Raw genomic sequence first — 15,907 nt, 5'->3', positions numbered from 1 at the left:
CCAGCTAACACAGATTTATACATCGTCCATTTTCCAAATAATGAAACCAAAAAGAAGAAAGCAGCACAGCAATATCTGAATGACCATCACATTGTACATGTCATTGCATTTTAATCAAATTCCATTTGGCAGACAAGGAAGGCTCTCACACCCTGTGGGAGAGGACATAAACCCCAACTATTAAATTTTATAAAATGACAGTCAGCAACTGCGAATAATTAAATGTTATGATGGCATCTTTTTTGGGGCCCTCACTGGACAATCTAAACCTATGACATTGGCCTGTTTGTCCTATTTGGATAGGAAGAATCCAAAGTAGCATTGAAAAAATTATAATCATAATTTCCAAACCACAAGAAATGCAGTTGAAATGGTATTGAAGATTCTGACCATTTCTTGTCCGAAAAGTAGAAAACAGTGATTGTGGAAAAGTCAATCATGATTTCACTTCCAAGATGATCCCTAATCAATGCAAGAGACAATTTCTTAGCATTTCTTGCAACGCATGAAAATGGTGATTTTGTGGGAAAATGTAAACACAATTTCCAGACCCCAATAAATGCAATGGAAATGGAATTGAGGATGCCTCACTGCTTTTTGCAATCCAAACAGTGATTTTCAACGAAACAAATTCTTTTCCTGCGGATTTCTCCTATCCAAGAGAATACAAAATGTGGACATGGAAAACAACAATGGAATCCTCAAGAAATGAAGAACTGTGGAATCCAACAAACATTCTATTTGTTTAGTGTGGAGTATTGTTTTCCATGGAGATGTTGAAATGTCAATGGTCAAAGGGTGATAGCTGTCTCTCATAACAGTTTTTTTTTTTTTTTTTTAAGAAATGGTTTTACTTCTTTTCCCCCTCTTATTGGGTTTCTCAAGCAAAGGAAACTGCACATCAGGGGAGTTCCTATTTTTTCCATGGTTTTCTCTCTAATCAAACAGGCCTAGTGACATTGTCTATTTTACTTTTAATGGTCAATGTGATATCCAACAAATGGGTGGTTTTGGGGGTTCAGTCAAATTTTATTTTCAGAATATGCTCCATCCACAATAGATCTCACGATATGTGTATGCACACATATACAGTGCAGATATTCCCACCTCTTGGCTCTACCGTCAACACGAGAAAAGCATTCATCCAGTTACAGGTGCAAGAGGGCTTGGCCGAGTGTCATTCAACGGCAGCAAAAGAACTCAACAGCTGAGGGCCCAACCTTAGACTCGGCATGTGAGATAAAGGCCCATTTTCGATCCCATTGATTTTTGGGCCCATTGGGATAGTAAGTCATTTTGCTTAAGCTACTTTGGTTTCTACTTACTCAACAGAAAAATATGTTTGCTAAGGGGGCGTTTGGATCGTAAGTTACTTTGGATAAGCTACTTATGTCATAAGTAGCTTATCATGGTTTCTACTTATTCAGCTGATAAGTATGCCTGGTAACCAACATACTTATCAAACAAAAAGTAGAAAAGCATATTTGGTTTCCAATATCATAACCAGTTGCCCTTCAAGTTTGGTCCCCATCACATCCACCATCTATCATGTGGGGCCAACCTTTGACGTGGACCATTCATTGTGTGGGCCCCACCTTTGATGTGATCGTCCATCATACAAGGCCCATCATGGATGTGGGTCATTCATCGCTATGGCCCAACTTTTAATGTGCACCATTCATTATGCAGGGCCCAACTTTAATGTTAGTCATCCATCAAGTGTGGCCCACCATCAATGTTATTGTCCACCATGTAGGGCCCACCTTCATTATCCATCGCCCATCATGTGGAGCCCACCTTTGATGTGGACCGTCCATCATGTGGGCCCTACCTTTGATGTGGGTCGTCCATCACGCAGGGCTTGCCTTAGATATGGACCATTCATAATTAGGGCTGACCTTTGATGTGGATTGTCCATCATGTGGGGCCTACCTTGATGTGGACCGTCCATCATGTAGGGCCCACCATTATTAATTGCCCATCATGTGGTGCCCACCTTGGGTGGTGGACCAGAGATTCTACTGCCTAAAGAGCCTCTGTCGTATGGAAAGGTGTGCTAGAGATGAAACAGGAAGTCCTTAAAGGCATCAAATTCTCGGTTGGCAAAGGAAACAAAGTTCTTTTCTGGGATGACATCTGGGTGGGAGAAACAGCTCTAAAAGAAGCATTTCCAAGGCTATACCGCCTGGCCCCTAACCATTAAATCTCGATCGCTGACAGCTACACCTTGCATGGCACCAAAACAGCGTGGAATATTCATTGTAGAAGAAACCTCCTAGACATCGAAATCGATGAGCTAATGGCTCTTCTTTCCCTCCTCAACAGCAGCCATCCAGATCAACGGGACAGCGACAAACCTTTATGGAGAATCGATAAAAAGGGCATATTCTCTGTTAAATCTCTAAAAATCTCTGTGCTTCTGAAGGGATAATGTCTAATAAAATCCGGAAATACAAATTACCTCCAAAGATCGCGGCCTTCGGTTGGCTAGTTGGTAATAGGAAGGTGTTAACGGTAGATAACCTGAGGAAAAGAGGTATGTGCATTCCTAACATATGCTTATGTTGTATGGCAAACACTGAAATAGTGGACCACTTATTTATCCACTGCTCTTTTATCAAACAAATATGGTCAATAATTCTTTCTTGGTTCAAAATCTCTTAGGTTTTCCCAATTCTATGGGTCACTTACTCAAAGCCTGGGATGGCGTTGATCTTAGTAAACAGAAAACTTTGGCCTGGAGAACATCCATGGCTGTTGTTTGGTGGTCTGTACGGGAAGAGAGAAATGGGAGGTGCTTCAAAGGGGAATCCAATACGGCCGGGCACGTTTTGAGAAGAATTCACTTTCGTCTTGTTGAATGGGTTTCAAACGTGTCTCATATTTCTGATTGTAATTTGTTTTCGCTGCTTTAGGCATTGGCCCACTACCTCAGCGGGTCATCGCCCTCTTTTGTAATCCTTTTCTATATTTTATAAAGCTTTCGTTACTCTTCAAAAAAAAATGTGGGGCCCACCTTTGATGGGGACAATCCATCATGCAGGACCCACCTTCAATGTGGGTTGCCCATCATGCAAGGCTCGCCCTGGATGTGGGTCATTCATCATTAGGGGCAACCTTTGATGTGGATCGTCCATCATGTGGGGCCACCTCAATATGGGGCATAAGATTTAATGTCCACTACCCATCATGTAGAGCCCACGTTTAGAGTTGTACACAAGTCGAATTCGAGTCGAACTAGGCCAAGCTTGGCTCAACTCAACCTCACCATGACCCAAGTTTGGGCTCAGCTCAACTTGGTCTTCTAGCTTACCTCGACTCACTGGTTCGAGCCAAGTCGAGCTGGGATCGAGTCGGGTCGAGGGAGCTATTCGAACCGAGTCTAGTCGAGTCTGAGTTATATGATTTTTTTAATATTATTTTACAAATTATTATAAAATAATTAAAATGATAAAAATCAAGATTGTTAGAACTGAGACAGGTGCAATGGCAGTGCATAACAAGTTATTACAAGCTACCAAATAACAATATGAGAATGTTTGTTACTAGAAAACCTAAAATTCACTTAAAATTTATCAACATCTTGTTAATATGGTCCATATGAGTAACGCCTTCCCGGCTAGCGGATGAGAGAGTTATCTATCACCTTCATCTGAATATGATCCATCAACAACGCTTTCGTCATCTCATCCAGTTGATGCATTTTTAATTTCATCGATGGCAGGAAATATGTTTGCAGATCCAGAGGTATTATCTTCTCCTAGGTAACTGTTTACTTCTTCTAGAACATGGTTTTGCGTCTCCTCCCCAACCAGATAAGTGTATTTTTAGCCGATTTGTTTTGTTCACGAATTTGTCTCCACACAAACGGCATTTAATGTTCATTCTTCCATATGTTGGGGAGTAGACTTGGGTACCATAATCCCAAATGTCGGCGGATGGGTCATCAGACGACATTTCTGCACAAGGACTTTTGTTGATAGAGAATTACATTTTTATGTGAAGTCATGAAGCCAATATAATTTACAAGAAATAAATTACAGTACGTTCAAAATTTCAATGTCAATGTCCAGTACTTCACTCCAAAAATAACAGAAATTAAAGTCTTACAGAACAAGTAATAAGATCAAGATGTGCAAAAAATTAAAAACAACGTTTGAACTTTAAACATATGAAGGTGCAGTGCCAATCTCGTCTAGATTCTCAGTCTCGTCCAATTCATCATTCTCTTCATCAAATGAACTGCCACCCCAAACTAGACACAACCAATCTTGTGTACATACGAGCGCTTCAATTGTTTTATGTACAAGAGAGCTTCTATACTTGTTCACCACCCTACTGCCGGTGCTAAATGTAGACTTTGATGCCACCGTTATTATCAGAATTGATAAAATATCTCGAGCTATCAACGATAGTGTAGGGTATTTTCCTTCACGAGCTCTAGTCTTCCACCAATCTAAAACGTCAAAGTCTTGGCTTAAGACCTTCACGACTCACTCCTTGAGATATACATCTAATTTTGACTCGTTTGTTTGCCGACTCACTTCATCTTGTTCTAAGGCTGAAAAGTACACATCGAGAAAATTGTCATCACCTACAAACAAACTAGAGTCACGTTCATGCATAAGTTGTGTGTCCTGACTTGTGGTAGAATTACCCACATAAGAAGAGTACAATTCTTCAATCGTCACATGAACACTAAATATTTCAATTGCTCCCTTGTCAAACAAATAAATCTTCTTATAAACGTAACTAACCAGTCTCATTTTGCCGCGAGGATCAAGTACAACAGCTAAAGTCATCAATAAGTGACATTCGCTCCAGTACTTTTCAAATTTCACTTGCATGCTTAGCGTGATATTCTAAATATAATCTGGACATCTTGTGACACTTCTCTGAAGAGTATCCTTAATCTTCCAAAGCTTTAGAAGAAACAGATTTGTCGTTGGATATTTATTTCCGGAAAATAACTTCGTACAGTCATAGTAAACTCGAAGAAAACTACGAACATCTTCAGCTCTTCTCCAACCATCTTCATTAGGTAACCAATCATATGCTTTATCACAAACCACAAATTCTGAGAATGCAATTTTCGACTCAACTGCTGCATCCAACATTTCATATGTTGAATTCCAACAGGTGCACACATCTAACTTCAATGTTTTTTTATATTATGTCATTTCAGATACTAGGTCTTAATGGTGACCCCCATATATACTTCACACTCTCTCTTATGTTCTCAATCATTTCGTTAATTATTTTTAGTCCCTCTTGGACAATTAGAATCAGAATGTAAACACAACTTCTGACTTGGAAAACTTTCCCCCAAAATAAAGATTCCTTGTTGTCTTGAATTGGCTCCACAAAAACGAAATCACAACATCATTTGTAGATGCATTATCTAGCGTGATTGAAGATATCCTACTTTTAATGCCTCACTCCTTAAGACAATTGTATATGCAATCTGAAATAACCAAACCGGTATGAGGGAGATGAAGGTGTTGAAAGTTTAAAATTGTCTTACGTAGATTCCAATCTGCATCCATATAGTGTTTAGTTAGCAACATATACATGTTCCTTTGATTGGACGTCGTCCACAAGTCGAAAGTAAGACTTATACATGAGACTGATGACAAAATGGCTTTCATCTGTCTTCTCATTCATATATATCTTCATGCATTCTCTTTTCATCGTGACCCGCAAACACTACTCAAATTGGGATTCAAGTATCTGTTATATTCGTTAAAAACTCTGCTCTCTATAAATCTAAATGTTTTCTCCTCAACAATAACTATTCTTGCAAACCACTCTTTCAGATTGTCCTTTTCAAATTTATGAGTGATGAGAGTAGCTTGCATGTTAGAGTCGCTTCCTCCAGGTCAGACAAATGAAAGCAATTGTTGGCCTGAACACGGGATTTTTGAGCTGTTAGCACAATTAATAATGCATATGATTATGTGAAGTTGATCCCCCATAATGGTTTGTGAATGTTGACTTGCTATGCTTACATCTAACCTTGATGACATGATTCAAACCTTCTTTTACCTCAACCTCTTCAAAATTGTGCCAAATTGCCGATCTTGTTTTTCCTTGGCATATCTGAATTTAAGTTTTTCTCATTTCGTTCGACATCAACAACTAGAAGGGTTGTGGCAGATGCACCAACACTAGAGGTAGTAGGGACTTCCTCACTAGCCATCTTTAAATATGAAACTAAGAAAACACACGTAAGATATGTGAAGTTGGAAGGTGTGATTATAATATGTGATTTGTAAGTAAGCATTTTCTAACATCTCCTAAAATTTAATTTCACTTTTTATCACATTCAATAATACATCATATACTTTACTCACACAATTTACATGCGAGTCGGAAATTCGACAACATCTCCCCATAATTCTCTGAATATATGTAAAAAATTATCTACTGTTTGAGTGTCATCACCATTGTTTTAAATATCAACAATATCAGCCGATATATCCTACGATATTTCTTGTATCCCACCTATGCGATACGAAACGCACAACTAATGGGATATATCCCACATGTTTTATCTGGTGAGCATTTTTTTTAAATCATTTTTTATGTAAATCATGTTAAATCAGTGTCAAATTGTTACAAATCCATGATTTTTCATGTTTTGCATAAAAAAACATGGATTGGGAGCTTTGATTTTGAGATTTGGAGGAGAAGGACCGAGTTGTGGAAATTTGAAAAAAAAAATAATTTTCCCAATTTCTCGCAAATCGGTTGCAATCTTTGTGTCCAAACATGAAATCAAACATGTATGTAACCTAATTTAGTTATTCTTCTTTTGCTTTTGAATGTATTTCTTATATTTCCGCACATCTTCTTACATTTATAAATTATATGTATATACTTTGAATATACTTGCGTCAATTCAGTTAGACAACGCATAAATTAGGACCCCATACAAAGAAAACCTATTATGTGCACTTTTTTTTGTAATGTTTTGATTTGTGTGTATTGATGTCTTTTTTAACAATCACTGAAATTTCTTTGAAAAATTCGACTAATTTCCAATGTTTCCCCATGTTCCCAACATCAATGATACATTGTGCGATACAACCAATATATTTCATGCGATAACCGATACGTATCCGTATCCCAAGGGTGCGATACGTAACGCGATACCGATATTTCGAACACTGGTCATCACCATTATCTATTATTCACAGAGGAGAGGCAGTCAATCAGTTGAGATCTATATATTCGGAGAAAAAATTGGGTTAATGCACCAAATCTTGAACTCTATGTAAATTGTGTAAGCAACATTAAGGTACATGATATATTACCAAACTGTCCAACTTGGACAATTTAAGAATTCATATATATAAAGAATATCAAACCAATAATTGATTTGAATACAATTTATTGTATATGAATTCTTAAATGGGTGGGTAGATTATTAAATTCATATGTCGAGTGTCAAAGTGGAGTCGCTCTAAAACTAATTGATTTGTGTTTAAGTGAAGTATACAACTATAAATCATATATTTAACATATGATTTGTAGTTGAATACTTAAATTAAGCATAAATCAAATACAAGTTCTACACAAGTTTAAAATTTCTCAAGTAATCAAGAATTCAAATTCAAGTAATCAAGAATCATATATGTAAATTACATTAATAAAATACAAATCAATTACTTGAAGAAATCAAGAATCAACTACGACGCAACCCAACCCGACGGTGACCCAACCCTGACCCAACTCGATATTGACCCAACCCGACACAACTCAAACCCTAACCCAATCCGATGCTGACCCAACTCGACATAACCCTGACCCAACTCGATTGCATCATGCAAGGAAAAAAAATAAGTCAGAAATTTTAGCTGGCTTGAATAAGGAGAAACAAATCAGAGAAGGAGAGAGAAGAGAGAGAGAGAGAGGTGGGGTCACTCTCGTCAGTCGTCGCCGCTCGGCTCATCGAGTGGTGAGGTCGGGTGGGGTAAATTTAGGGTTTTCACTTTTTTTTAACTTATATATTATAATATTTTATATATATATATATATATTGTAACGCCCCGGATTTCGAGGGCCGAGTAAATACTCGACTCCTAATATCTCAGGTGTCACTTATGCTTTGCGGAAGCGGGATTTTATAGTTCGTTTCACCTAACATTTGAGCAGTTCATAGAATTAAAATATACTATGCAATGTATCCTGGAATAAATGTAAATTTTAACGCAAGTAAATCAGTTATCAGTAAAACATGTCCATCCAGACTACGGGACTACCGCTGAGCAAAATATACAGTCCAAAATTTACAAATGTGTCAATTCTAAGATCTCATCGACGACCCACAAGAGTCCTACATCGGCCCACTGAGCAACTGGATATATGAGGACTCTGAATCCATGGATGTCTCGTCTAACGCATCGGACTCCAGGGTGCCTGCATCTATGATAGGGTCTGGTTGGTGTTTTAAAACACCGTCTCAGAGTGGGAGTGAGTGATCAACTTAGTGGTTTCATTAACATCAAGTTACACAAGTTATCAAATCCACATGCACAATTAATGAAAAACAACTTAAACATACAGTCCCTAGATACTTTTGTTAATGCACGTGCATGCTATAATGATATGATGTATGCCCTCGCCATCCAACACTTCCTTATAGCAACTCCAACTTCACATTCGCAAATGACCAACACTCCCTCATCATGTGACCTCAACTGCCGAGTCGCCACACTGAGCTAATGCAATGTGATGAATGCTCATGCTAGCCAAGTGAATTAATTAAGTCCGTTCATCTAGCAAGATTGGAGAAGCTGGAACATCTCCAAATAATCAATGGCCTTATCCAGATTGCTAGGCCCAGGGCGGCCATAGTGGCTCTGTGCCTATGATCCTTGATTCATATTAGGATTTACCACCCAGACAACAACTCCCCAATCAATGTGAGGCTAACACTGGCCCAACCAATCACTCAGGACCCGAATGACACAGCCCAGACGCACAGGGTTAGGCCACCCATCGACAGGTGGAGGGCGCCCACAAATGATGTAAGGGTCATCACCCAAACGCAATTGCGGAACGGTCGCGACATCATTACAGTTTGATGTACTAGGCTCATAGCCTTAGTGGTTGCTCATTGGTTACTATGAGGAGGCTCGTCACCCCAGCGTAAGCCGACGGCACGGACACAATGTCTCATACCACCATGCCCGACTACTGAGACTTGGGGATCGTCTCACTAACGGTTATTAGTAGGCCTCTCCAGGTTATCGGGGTTCTCCGGATTCAAGCAGACGTGAACATACATGGTGGACAAATAAGGTTGGTCAGCTAGTAGAGTAGTTCGGTGGACTCGGCGAACCTCGACGCAAACGGCACTGAGTGCAAGCATCTCGTGTAATCCAACTACTGTCGGTTGTCTGCGTTCAGTCCGGGTCAGTCGGACTAGTTAGGGGTGGCCGACTCAATTATGGCTACCCTCGTAAATTTATGGTTTGCTGACCAACCCAACTAACCAAATAGCCGCAATTAATCAATATATTAATAAATTAATTATCGTGGCTACATGAAAGTGTACAAACAGCAAAACAAGAAAACTTTACCTTGTTTGGGCATTTTATCGAACATGCAGGCCATATTACTACTAATATATCAATTCATGGGCGGTAAAGCAAATTGAGTGGAGATTAAGTGAGTAATAAGAAGCATGAGTAACAAATCAGCAAATTCAACCCATTCTAGCAACCAATCGAACATCAAGGCTTCATTACACACGGATAACAAATCATGGAAAGTAAACGGGTCATATGAGTACGCACAAGTTAGCATGCATTCATCCATTCATGACATGAATCATTAATCGTGACATGGGGTTCAATAAGCGGCAACATAGGGATAATGGTCCGCACCTTAGGTCGGTATATCGGGTTCGGGCTTGCTCTTAGTGCTAGGGTCCAATGAGTTGGCTCACTAGCGCCCTGTACCAAGACGGTTGGCTTGTAAGAGCTCATGCATTTGATTCTCAAAGGAAAATCTTCATGAAAGGGGTTGTTATTTACCTCAAATCGTTACCGGGGAGATTTCAGTAATGCGGCGTGATGCAGATGTGTTGCCGGCTGATGGCAGCGGGGTGGATCTTTCACACTAACTCCTCTACCTCAACTTTCCCTCTCTTCTCCACTCTCTCTCCCCCTCTCTTTGCTAGTGAAAATTCGTATGGGAGTGAGATAGTGAGAAATGGGGGCTATTTATAGTGCCAGAATGTGCACAAATAGCCCTGGTGCCCCTTTTTCCATTAGACTTATCCTGAGGAAGGGTGTTTCTATCTTACAGGGCCTCAACAAAGGCCCACAGGCTCATCCGCACTAGAAGGTAGGTGTCCCACCATGGGATCTATGTTGCATCACAATTTAACGGCAAACGAACACTTCGATAAATCGTGGGGACCCCACTTGCGATAGACAATAGTCGGTGATCGATCGGGACCGTGGTTATACGGATATGAGAAAAGAAATATCCTTAACTCATGCCTCGAGTTTGGTTGCGATCTATCGGTCAGAAAGCCATAACTTCACGAAAGAGCGGAAGGTCTATTTCACTTAAGTTTTAGATTTCAGTCTAAGGGATTCACGCGTTGCAAGCACTTGGCTTCTGGCCCAAGTTGAGCCGTTCTAAGCACTTTCTTCGTTTGCCACCCACGATGGGCGTCAAGCCCAGTGAGACGGACATTATTCTATAGTTTCGGAACCAGTGGCCCACTAACAAGCGGTCTAGAGCTCATTTGGATAATCAAGGCATTTCTAGAATGAATTAGGTACCAAGATTTCTTATGCGCAATGATTAGGGTTTGGATTAACTATGTTCATAGTGTGGCCTATTCGCAATCAGCAAAAATGGCGATTCGGTCATAATCACTCTAAACCTTTGTTTCGTAGGTTAAATGGATAATTGGGTCAATGTGGTTTGATAATTAAAATTTGACTCCTACTTGTCTCAACTTTGGGTAAATCTTTAATTTAGTTGTGGTCGTCTTGATTAGTCAGTGACAAGTCGGCTAGATTTGGGCCCTATATGAACAAATCACGAGACTAAACTCGATGCTTAAGTAATCGGGTGGATTCGTTGGCTTTCTATGGTTGATTAATCGAATTTGTGCAGTTCTTTATTTGTACCACCCACGTATATGCTAACATCGAGTGTTAATGGTTAGTAAGTGACAATATAAGTTAATCATATTGAAAATTTTCAAGGGTTATTTTTTTAAAATCTAAAATAGCGAAAATCCAGGACGTTATATATATATATATATATATATATATATATATATATATATATATATATATATATATATATATATATATATATATCGAGCGAGTCGGGTTCAAGTCAAGTTCGAGCTCTGTTTCGAGTCGATTCGATTCAAGCCTGACCAATCTCGAACTCGACTTGATTTTTTCGAGCGACAGTTTTTGGCGCTCGGCCTGACCCGAACCATATTGCGATTCGAGTCGGATCGAGCTCAACCGAGTCGATTCGAGCAAGTTTCTCGAGCTAGCTCGACTCGTGTTAAGCTTTACCCACCTTTGATGTGGACCGTCCATCATGTAGACCCCACCTTTGAATTGGGTCATCCATCATACCAGCCCACTTTGGATGTGGGCTTTTTATCATTATGGGCAAACCTTTGATGTGGACCCTCCATCATGTGAGGCCCACCTTTTATGTGGACCATCCACCATGTGAGCCCCACCTTCAATTTGGATGGTCCACCACGTGGGGCCTCCTTTGATATGAGCTGAGAGAGAGCCTACTTTGACATGGACAATGAGAAGTAGAAAAGTCATAAGTTAAAAGGCTAAAAAAAATTACGATGACTAACTTTTAGGGCCTGTTTGGTTTTTGGATTACAATGTAAATAGACTGCAAATTGGCATTTATTATTTACATCGGTAATTCCCTTCTTCTGCTTTCCCTTGAAGCGACAGTTGCCGTCATCTACTTTACCTTGAAATGACAGCTGATCATGTTTGGAAGGTGTAGCTCCAAGATAGGAAAAAAGCTACAATGAATGCATTAAAAATTATGGGGCCAACTAATATGTATATGTCTAATCCATGCCATCCATCTATTTTACTCGCTCATGTAATGGTATGACCCGAAGAGTGAGCCAAGTGTGAAGCTAAAGTTGACCACACAGAGGAAACAAAGGGAATTGAACGATTACCATTGAAAACTTATCGTGGGCCATGAAAATTTTGGACCATGCTGATATTTATGTTTATCCTTCATCCATGTATATGTGACGTTATGAGCAGGTTAGATGATAGCCCCACAACCCTATGGGCCCTAGGAAGGTTTCGGTTTTAAATGGTGGAACTCATTATCCCCTTGCTTCCTCTGGTGTGGTCCAATTAAGCTTACAATCTGCCTCAGTTTTTGGTCAATGCCCTAAAATGAGATGGTAAAACATTTGGATGGCATGGATCAAACATATATATGATTGTGGGACCCACAGATTTTACCACCATGCATTTCCGTCCGATTTCATGCATGTATGCAGGATTTTCGAGACACATTTAAGAGAGGTATTTCCCCCTTTTTCAAACATGATGTAAAAGTAATTATGACTTATTTATATTCATTTACATGTAATTCTTAAAACCAAACGGGCCCTTAGCACATGAGTTACTTTTACAATGATGCTTGCGAAACTAACTTGAGTAACAAAAGTAACTTAATTACTTAGCATAAGTTAAAAAGTAATTTATTTGGTGTAATCAAACGGCCCCGAACAACATAGTTATTAGCCAAAATGTAAAAAGCTTGTTTGGTAAACATAGTTATCAGCCAAAATATAGAAAAGTTTGGTTTCTGACATCACATAAGCAAATTTTTAAATCTCTTCCACTAATCTCTCCTCTTTAAAAAATAAAAATAAAATAAAAAAATTAAATTAAATTAAATCTCTTCCAAATTTTACTTATTAACGTAGGGTCCACCTCTAAGAATCCACCATCAATCATGTGGAGCAAACCTTTGATGTGGACCGTTCATTATATTGGGCCCACCTTGGCTTCAATGTGAACCATCCATTTTGTGGGGTCCACCTTTAATGCAGATCATCCACCCATCCATCATTTCAAACATGGGATGTGGATCATCCATCATGAGGGGCCCACCTTTAATGTGGTCCTTCCATCGTGCAAGCCCAACTTCAAAGTGGCCCGCCTTGGAAGTGGACCGTCCTTTATGTGGGGCCCACCTTGAGTGGGACCCACCATCAATGTTAATCATCCATCATGTGGGGCCTACTTTTGATGTCCAACATGGTGTGTTGTAACGGCCATTACAGGGTCATAAAGACCGTTACATAAAAGCAATGATGGCCATCATTACATGTCATGGGGTTGTAATGGCTGTTATGCAAAAAATGACTTGTAAAAAAAATGACTTGTAACCGCCGTCACACCCCCCCCCCCCCCCCACACCTAAAGGCTATAATGGTCCATTATGGGGCATAAGAGGCAAATTTAAGTTTTTTGAATTTTTTTTCAATTAAAAAAAAAAAAAAAAACAGAAGACCGTGAAGACTATTATGGGGGTTGTAACGTTACGGCCCATATCATAAAGGTAATGGTGATGGCCGTTACGAACACTACTACAATTATGGAATACCCTAATGTCCATTGCCCATCACCTCGAAGTCGAGCCCACTTTTTGTGTGGACCATCCACGTGAGGGACCCACCTCTAAAGTGGACCTTCCATCAGGTGGGGCCCAACTGGACCATTCATCAAGTGTGCCCATCTTGGATGTGGGCCATTCATCATTAGGGGTGGACCTTTGGTGTGGACCATCCATTATGTGGGGCCACCATCAATGTTAATCGGCCATCATGTGGTGCCCACCTTTGATGTGCATTGCCCATTACCTGGGCTCACCTTTGATGTGGACTGTCCATCGTGTGGGTCCCACCCTCAATGTGTACCTTCTATCATGTGGGCCCACCTTTGATATGGACCGTTGATCACATGGAGAGAGAGTAAAATGTAAATAATAATAATAATAATAAATAAAAGCTACTAGGCGAAGGGTGTATGCAAACAGGCCCTAATTTCATACTAGGCCAACTTGTTGGGCCCCGTGTCAAAATTTGATATCCAACCCTTCATGCCCAGCCCAAAAGTAGTCCCACCCGTCGAAAATTAGTAAAAGAAGGGGTGGCATTTTCGTCATTTCAACACAAAATCTCATGAAACTCGAACAATCAATCTCAACCGTCTATGTCAAGAACCCAAGAGAAAACCCAGATCATACCAGCACCCGTAGCGCCCGAGCACGGCACGCGGGCATCAACGACGGCGACGGAGAGGTCGGATCCGAGGAGGAACTGCCTAGCGATCGTTAGTCCGATGATGCCGGCGCCGACGACGACGACATCGAACTCCGATTTATCTTTCGAGATTGAAGAGAGATTGCAGAAGCAAGGAGCGGATCTTTTGGACCTTCTGATGTGGTTCGAAGATGGCGGAACCAGAGCAACCCCGCTGCAGGATCGAGAGCCGATCTGAGCCGTTGGATCGAACAAAGAGCACGAGAGAAACGATCTTGAACGAGCAGTAGCAGGAGGAGGAGGAGGGTGGAATTTCAGATTTCTGTTAGGGTTTGAAGAAGAGAGCAACATTCCCTCTTTTTTTTATTGCTTTTTTTTCTTTTTTTCTTCTGAGATTAGACTAATGTCATTTGTCGAATTCAGAGAGGATTTTAAAAATCATCCATCCCAGTCGTTTCTGTTTCGGTCCGAAACGAAACGAGTCACCTCACTCAAAACGGGACCGAGTTGGATAAGTTGGAACGGCCCTTTAGCTTATATTTGTGCACTTGCAGACCGGTAACTATTTTCATCTTAACCGTCCATTGAATGTTCGCCGCTCTTTCAACTAGGAACGGCCCTTCGTCCTCCATGAAGAACGGGAATTTCCTGCCACACTTTCATGGGGAGTCTGTGCAACCGAGAGCAACGAGCCCACCTCAACATATATCAGACATTAAACCGTCAATGATTTGAGTCAGCTTGTGTCCGTAGTGAGCCACATGTATGATCTTGATATTGCAGTGCGTGCTGGAATCAGCCGTGCTCCTGTTTTTACGTGCGTACTGAGATAAATTAAAACTTGATCTGTGAAGATTGTATGTCTATTTAGCCACTGATTGTATAAGAACAAATGATTTATAATAATAAAAAAAAAAGAAGAAGAAAAAGTTCATCATGCAAATAGATTCTTCTTTTTATCTCTCAATCAAATAGAACTTCAATATTTGCATAATTATAACTATGGTTCAAAAACAGAATAATAAAAATTGAAGATCTAATAAGATGAAGACTAAAAGTAATTTATTAATAATTTTACAATATGAATACTCATAATCGGTCTAAGGAACAACGGTCCATTTATCGCCCAACATGAACTTGACTTTGTAGTAGGATGGGCGTGAAGTGTTGGATGATTGTTTGTTGCTTTTTTTTACAGGCACCCTACATACACAAACCCGCACTCATGCTGTAGTGGGATTTCACCACCTATGGTTACTCGAAACTAAAACCTTGTGTTAAAACTCCCGAGAGTCTACCATTGAGGCAAGGACTCGAATTGAAATTCAGGCTTTGTAGCAAGATGGTCAATGGAGAACAAATCTTCGTTGATGTATCTGTTCGTAGCGAGATGGCCAGTTGGGTGACAGTATGCTCAAGGACTTGAGGCATGTTTGTTAACTCTGGAAAATATTAATTAATGTGTAATTGAGAAAATGTTATGTGTTAGGTGTTGTTTGTTAATACCGAATTTGGAGAGCACTTACGTGATTTTTGATCGATTTTTTTCGATGATAGAGTCTGGCTTAATAATGAATACTAAATGCGCTT

The 15,907-nt window shown here is 40.0% G+C and overlaps 1 protein-coding gene across 5 annotated transcripts in view; it reads right to left on the bottom strand.

Annotated features, from left to right (window-relative positions):
* LOC131246360 (uncharacterized) overlaps positions 1 to 14,939 on the bottom strand; it is a 49,150-nt gene extending 34,211 nt beyond the window's left edge. The window contains exon 1 of one of the 5 annotated variants that reach the window (XR_009171331.1): positions 14,302 to 14,939. Coding sequence is in view for 4 of the 5 variants with exons in the window: in XM_058246409.1 (XP_058102392.1) it covers positions 14,302 to 14,668 (367 nt within the window). In the remaining variant the exon portion in view is untranslated. The remainder of the gene's footprint in view (positions 1 to 14,301) is intronic. The other 4 variants (XM_058246409.1, XM_058246408.1, XM_058246407.1 and 1 more) reach the window with 4 other exon arrangements.
* Between the last annotated feature and the right edge of the window lie 968 nt (positions 14,940 to 15,907).

The sequence above is a fragment of the Magnolia sinica genome, chromosome 5, assembly GCF_029962835.1.
Source record: "Magnolia sinica isolate HGM2019 chromosome 5, MsV1, whole genome shotgun sequence".
In the NCBI taxonomy this organism is placed as follows: Eukaryota; Viridiplantae; Streptophyta; class Magnoliopsida; order Magnoliales; family Magnoliaceae; genus Magnolia; species Magnolia sinica.
The sequence above is the reverse complement of the archived record's forward strand: the minus strand, read 5'-3'. Positions and strand labels throughout refer to the sequence as shown.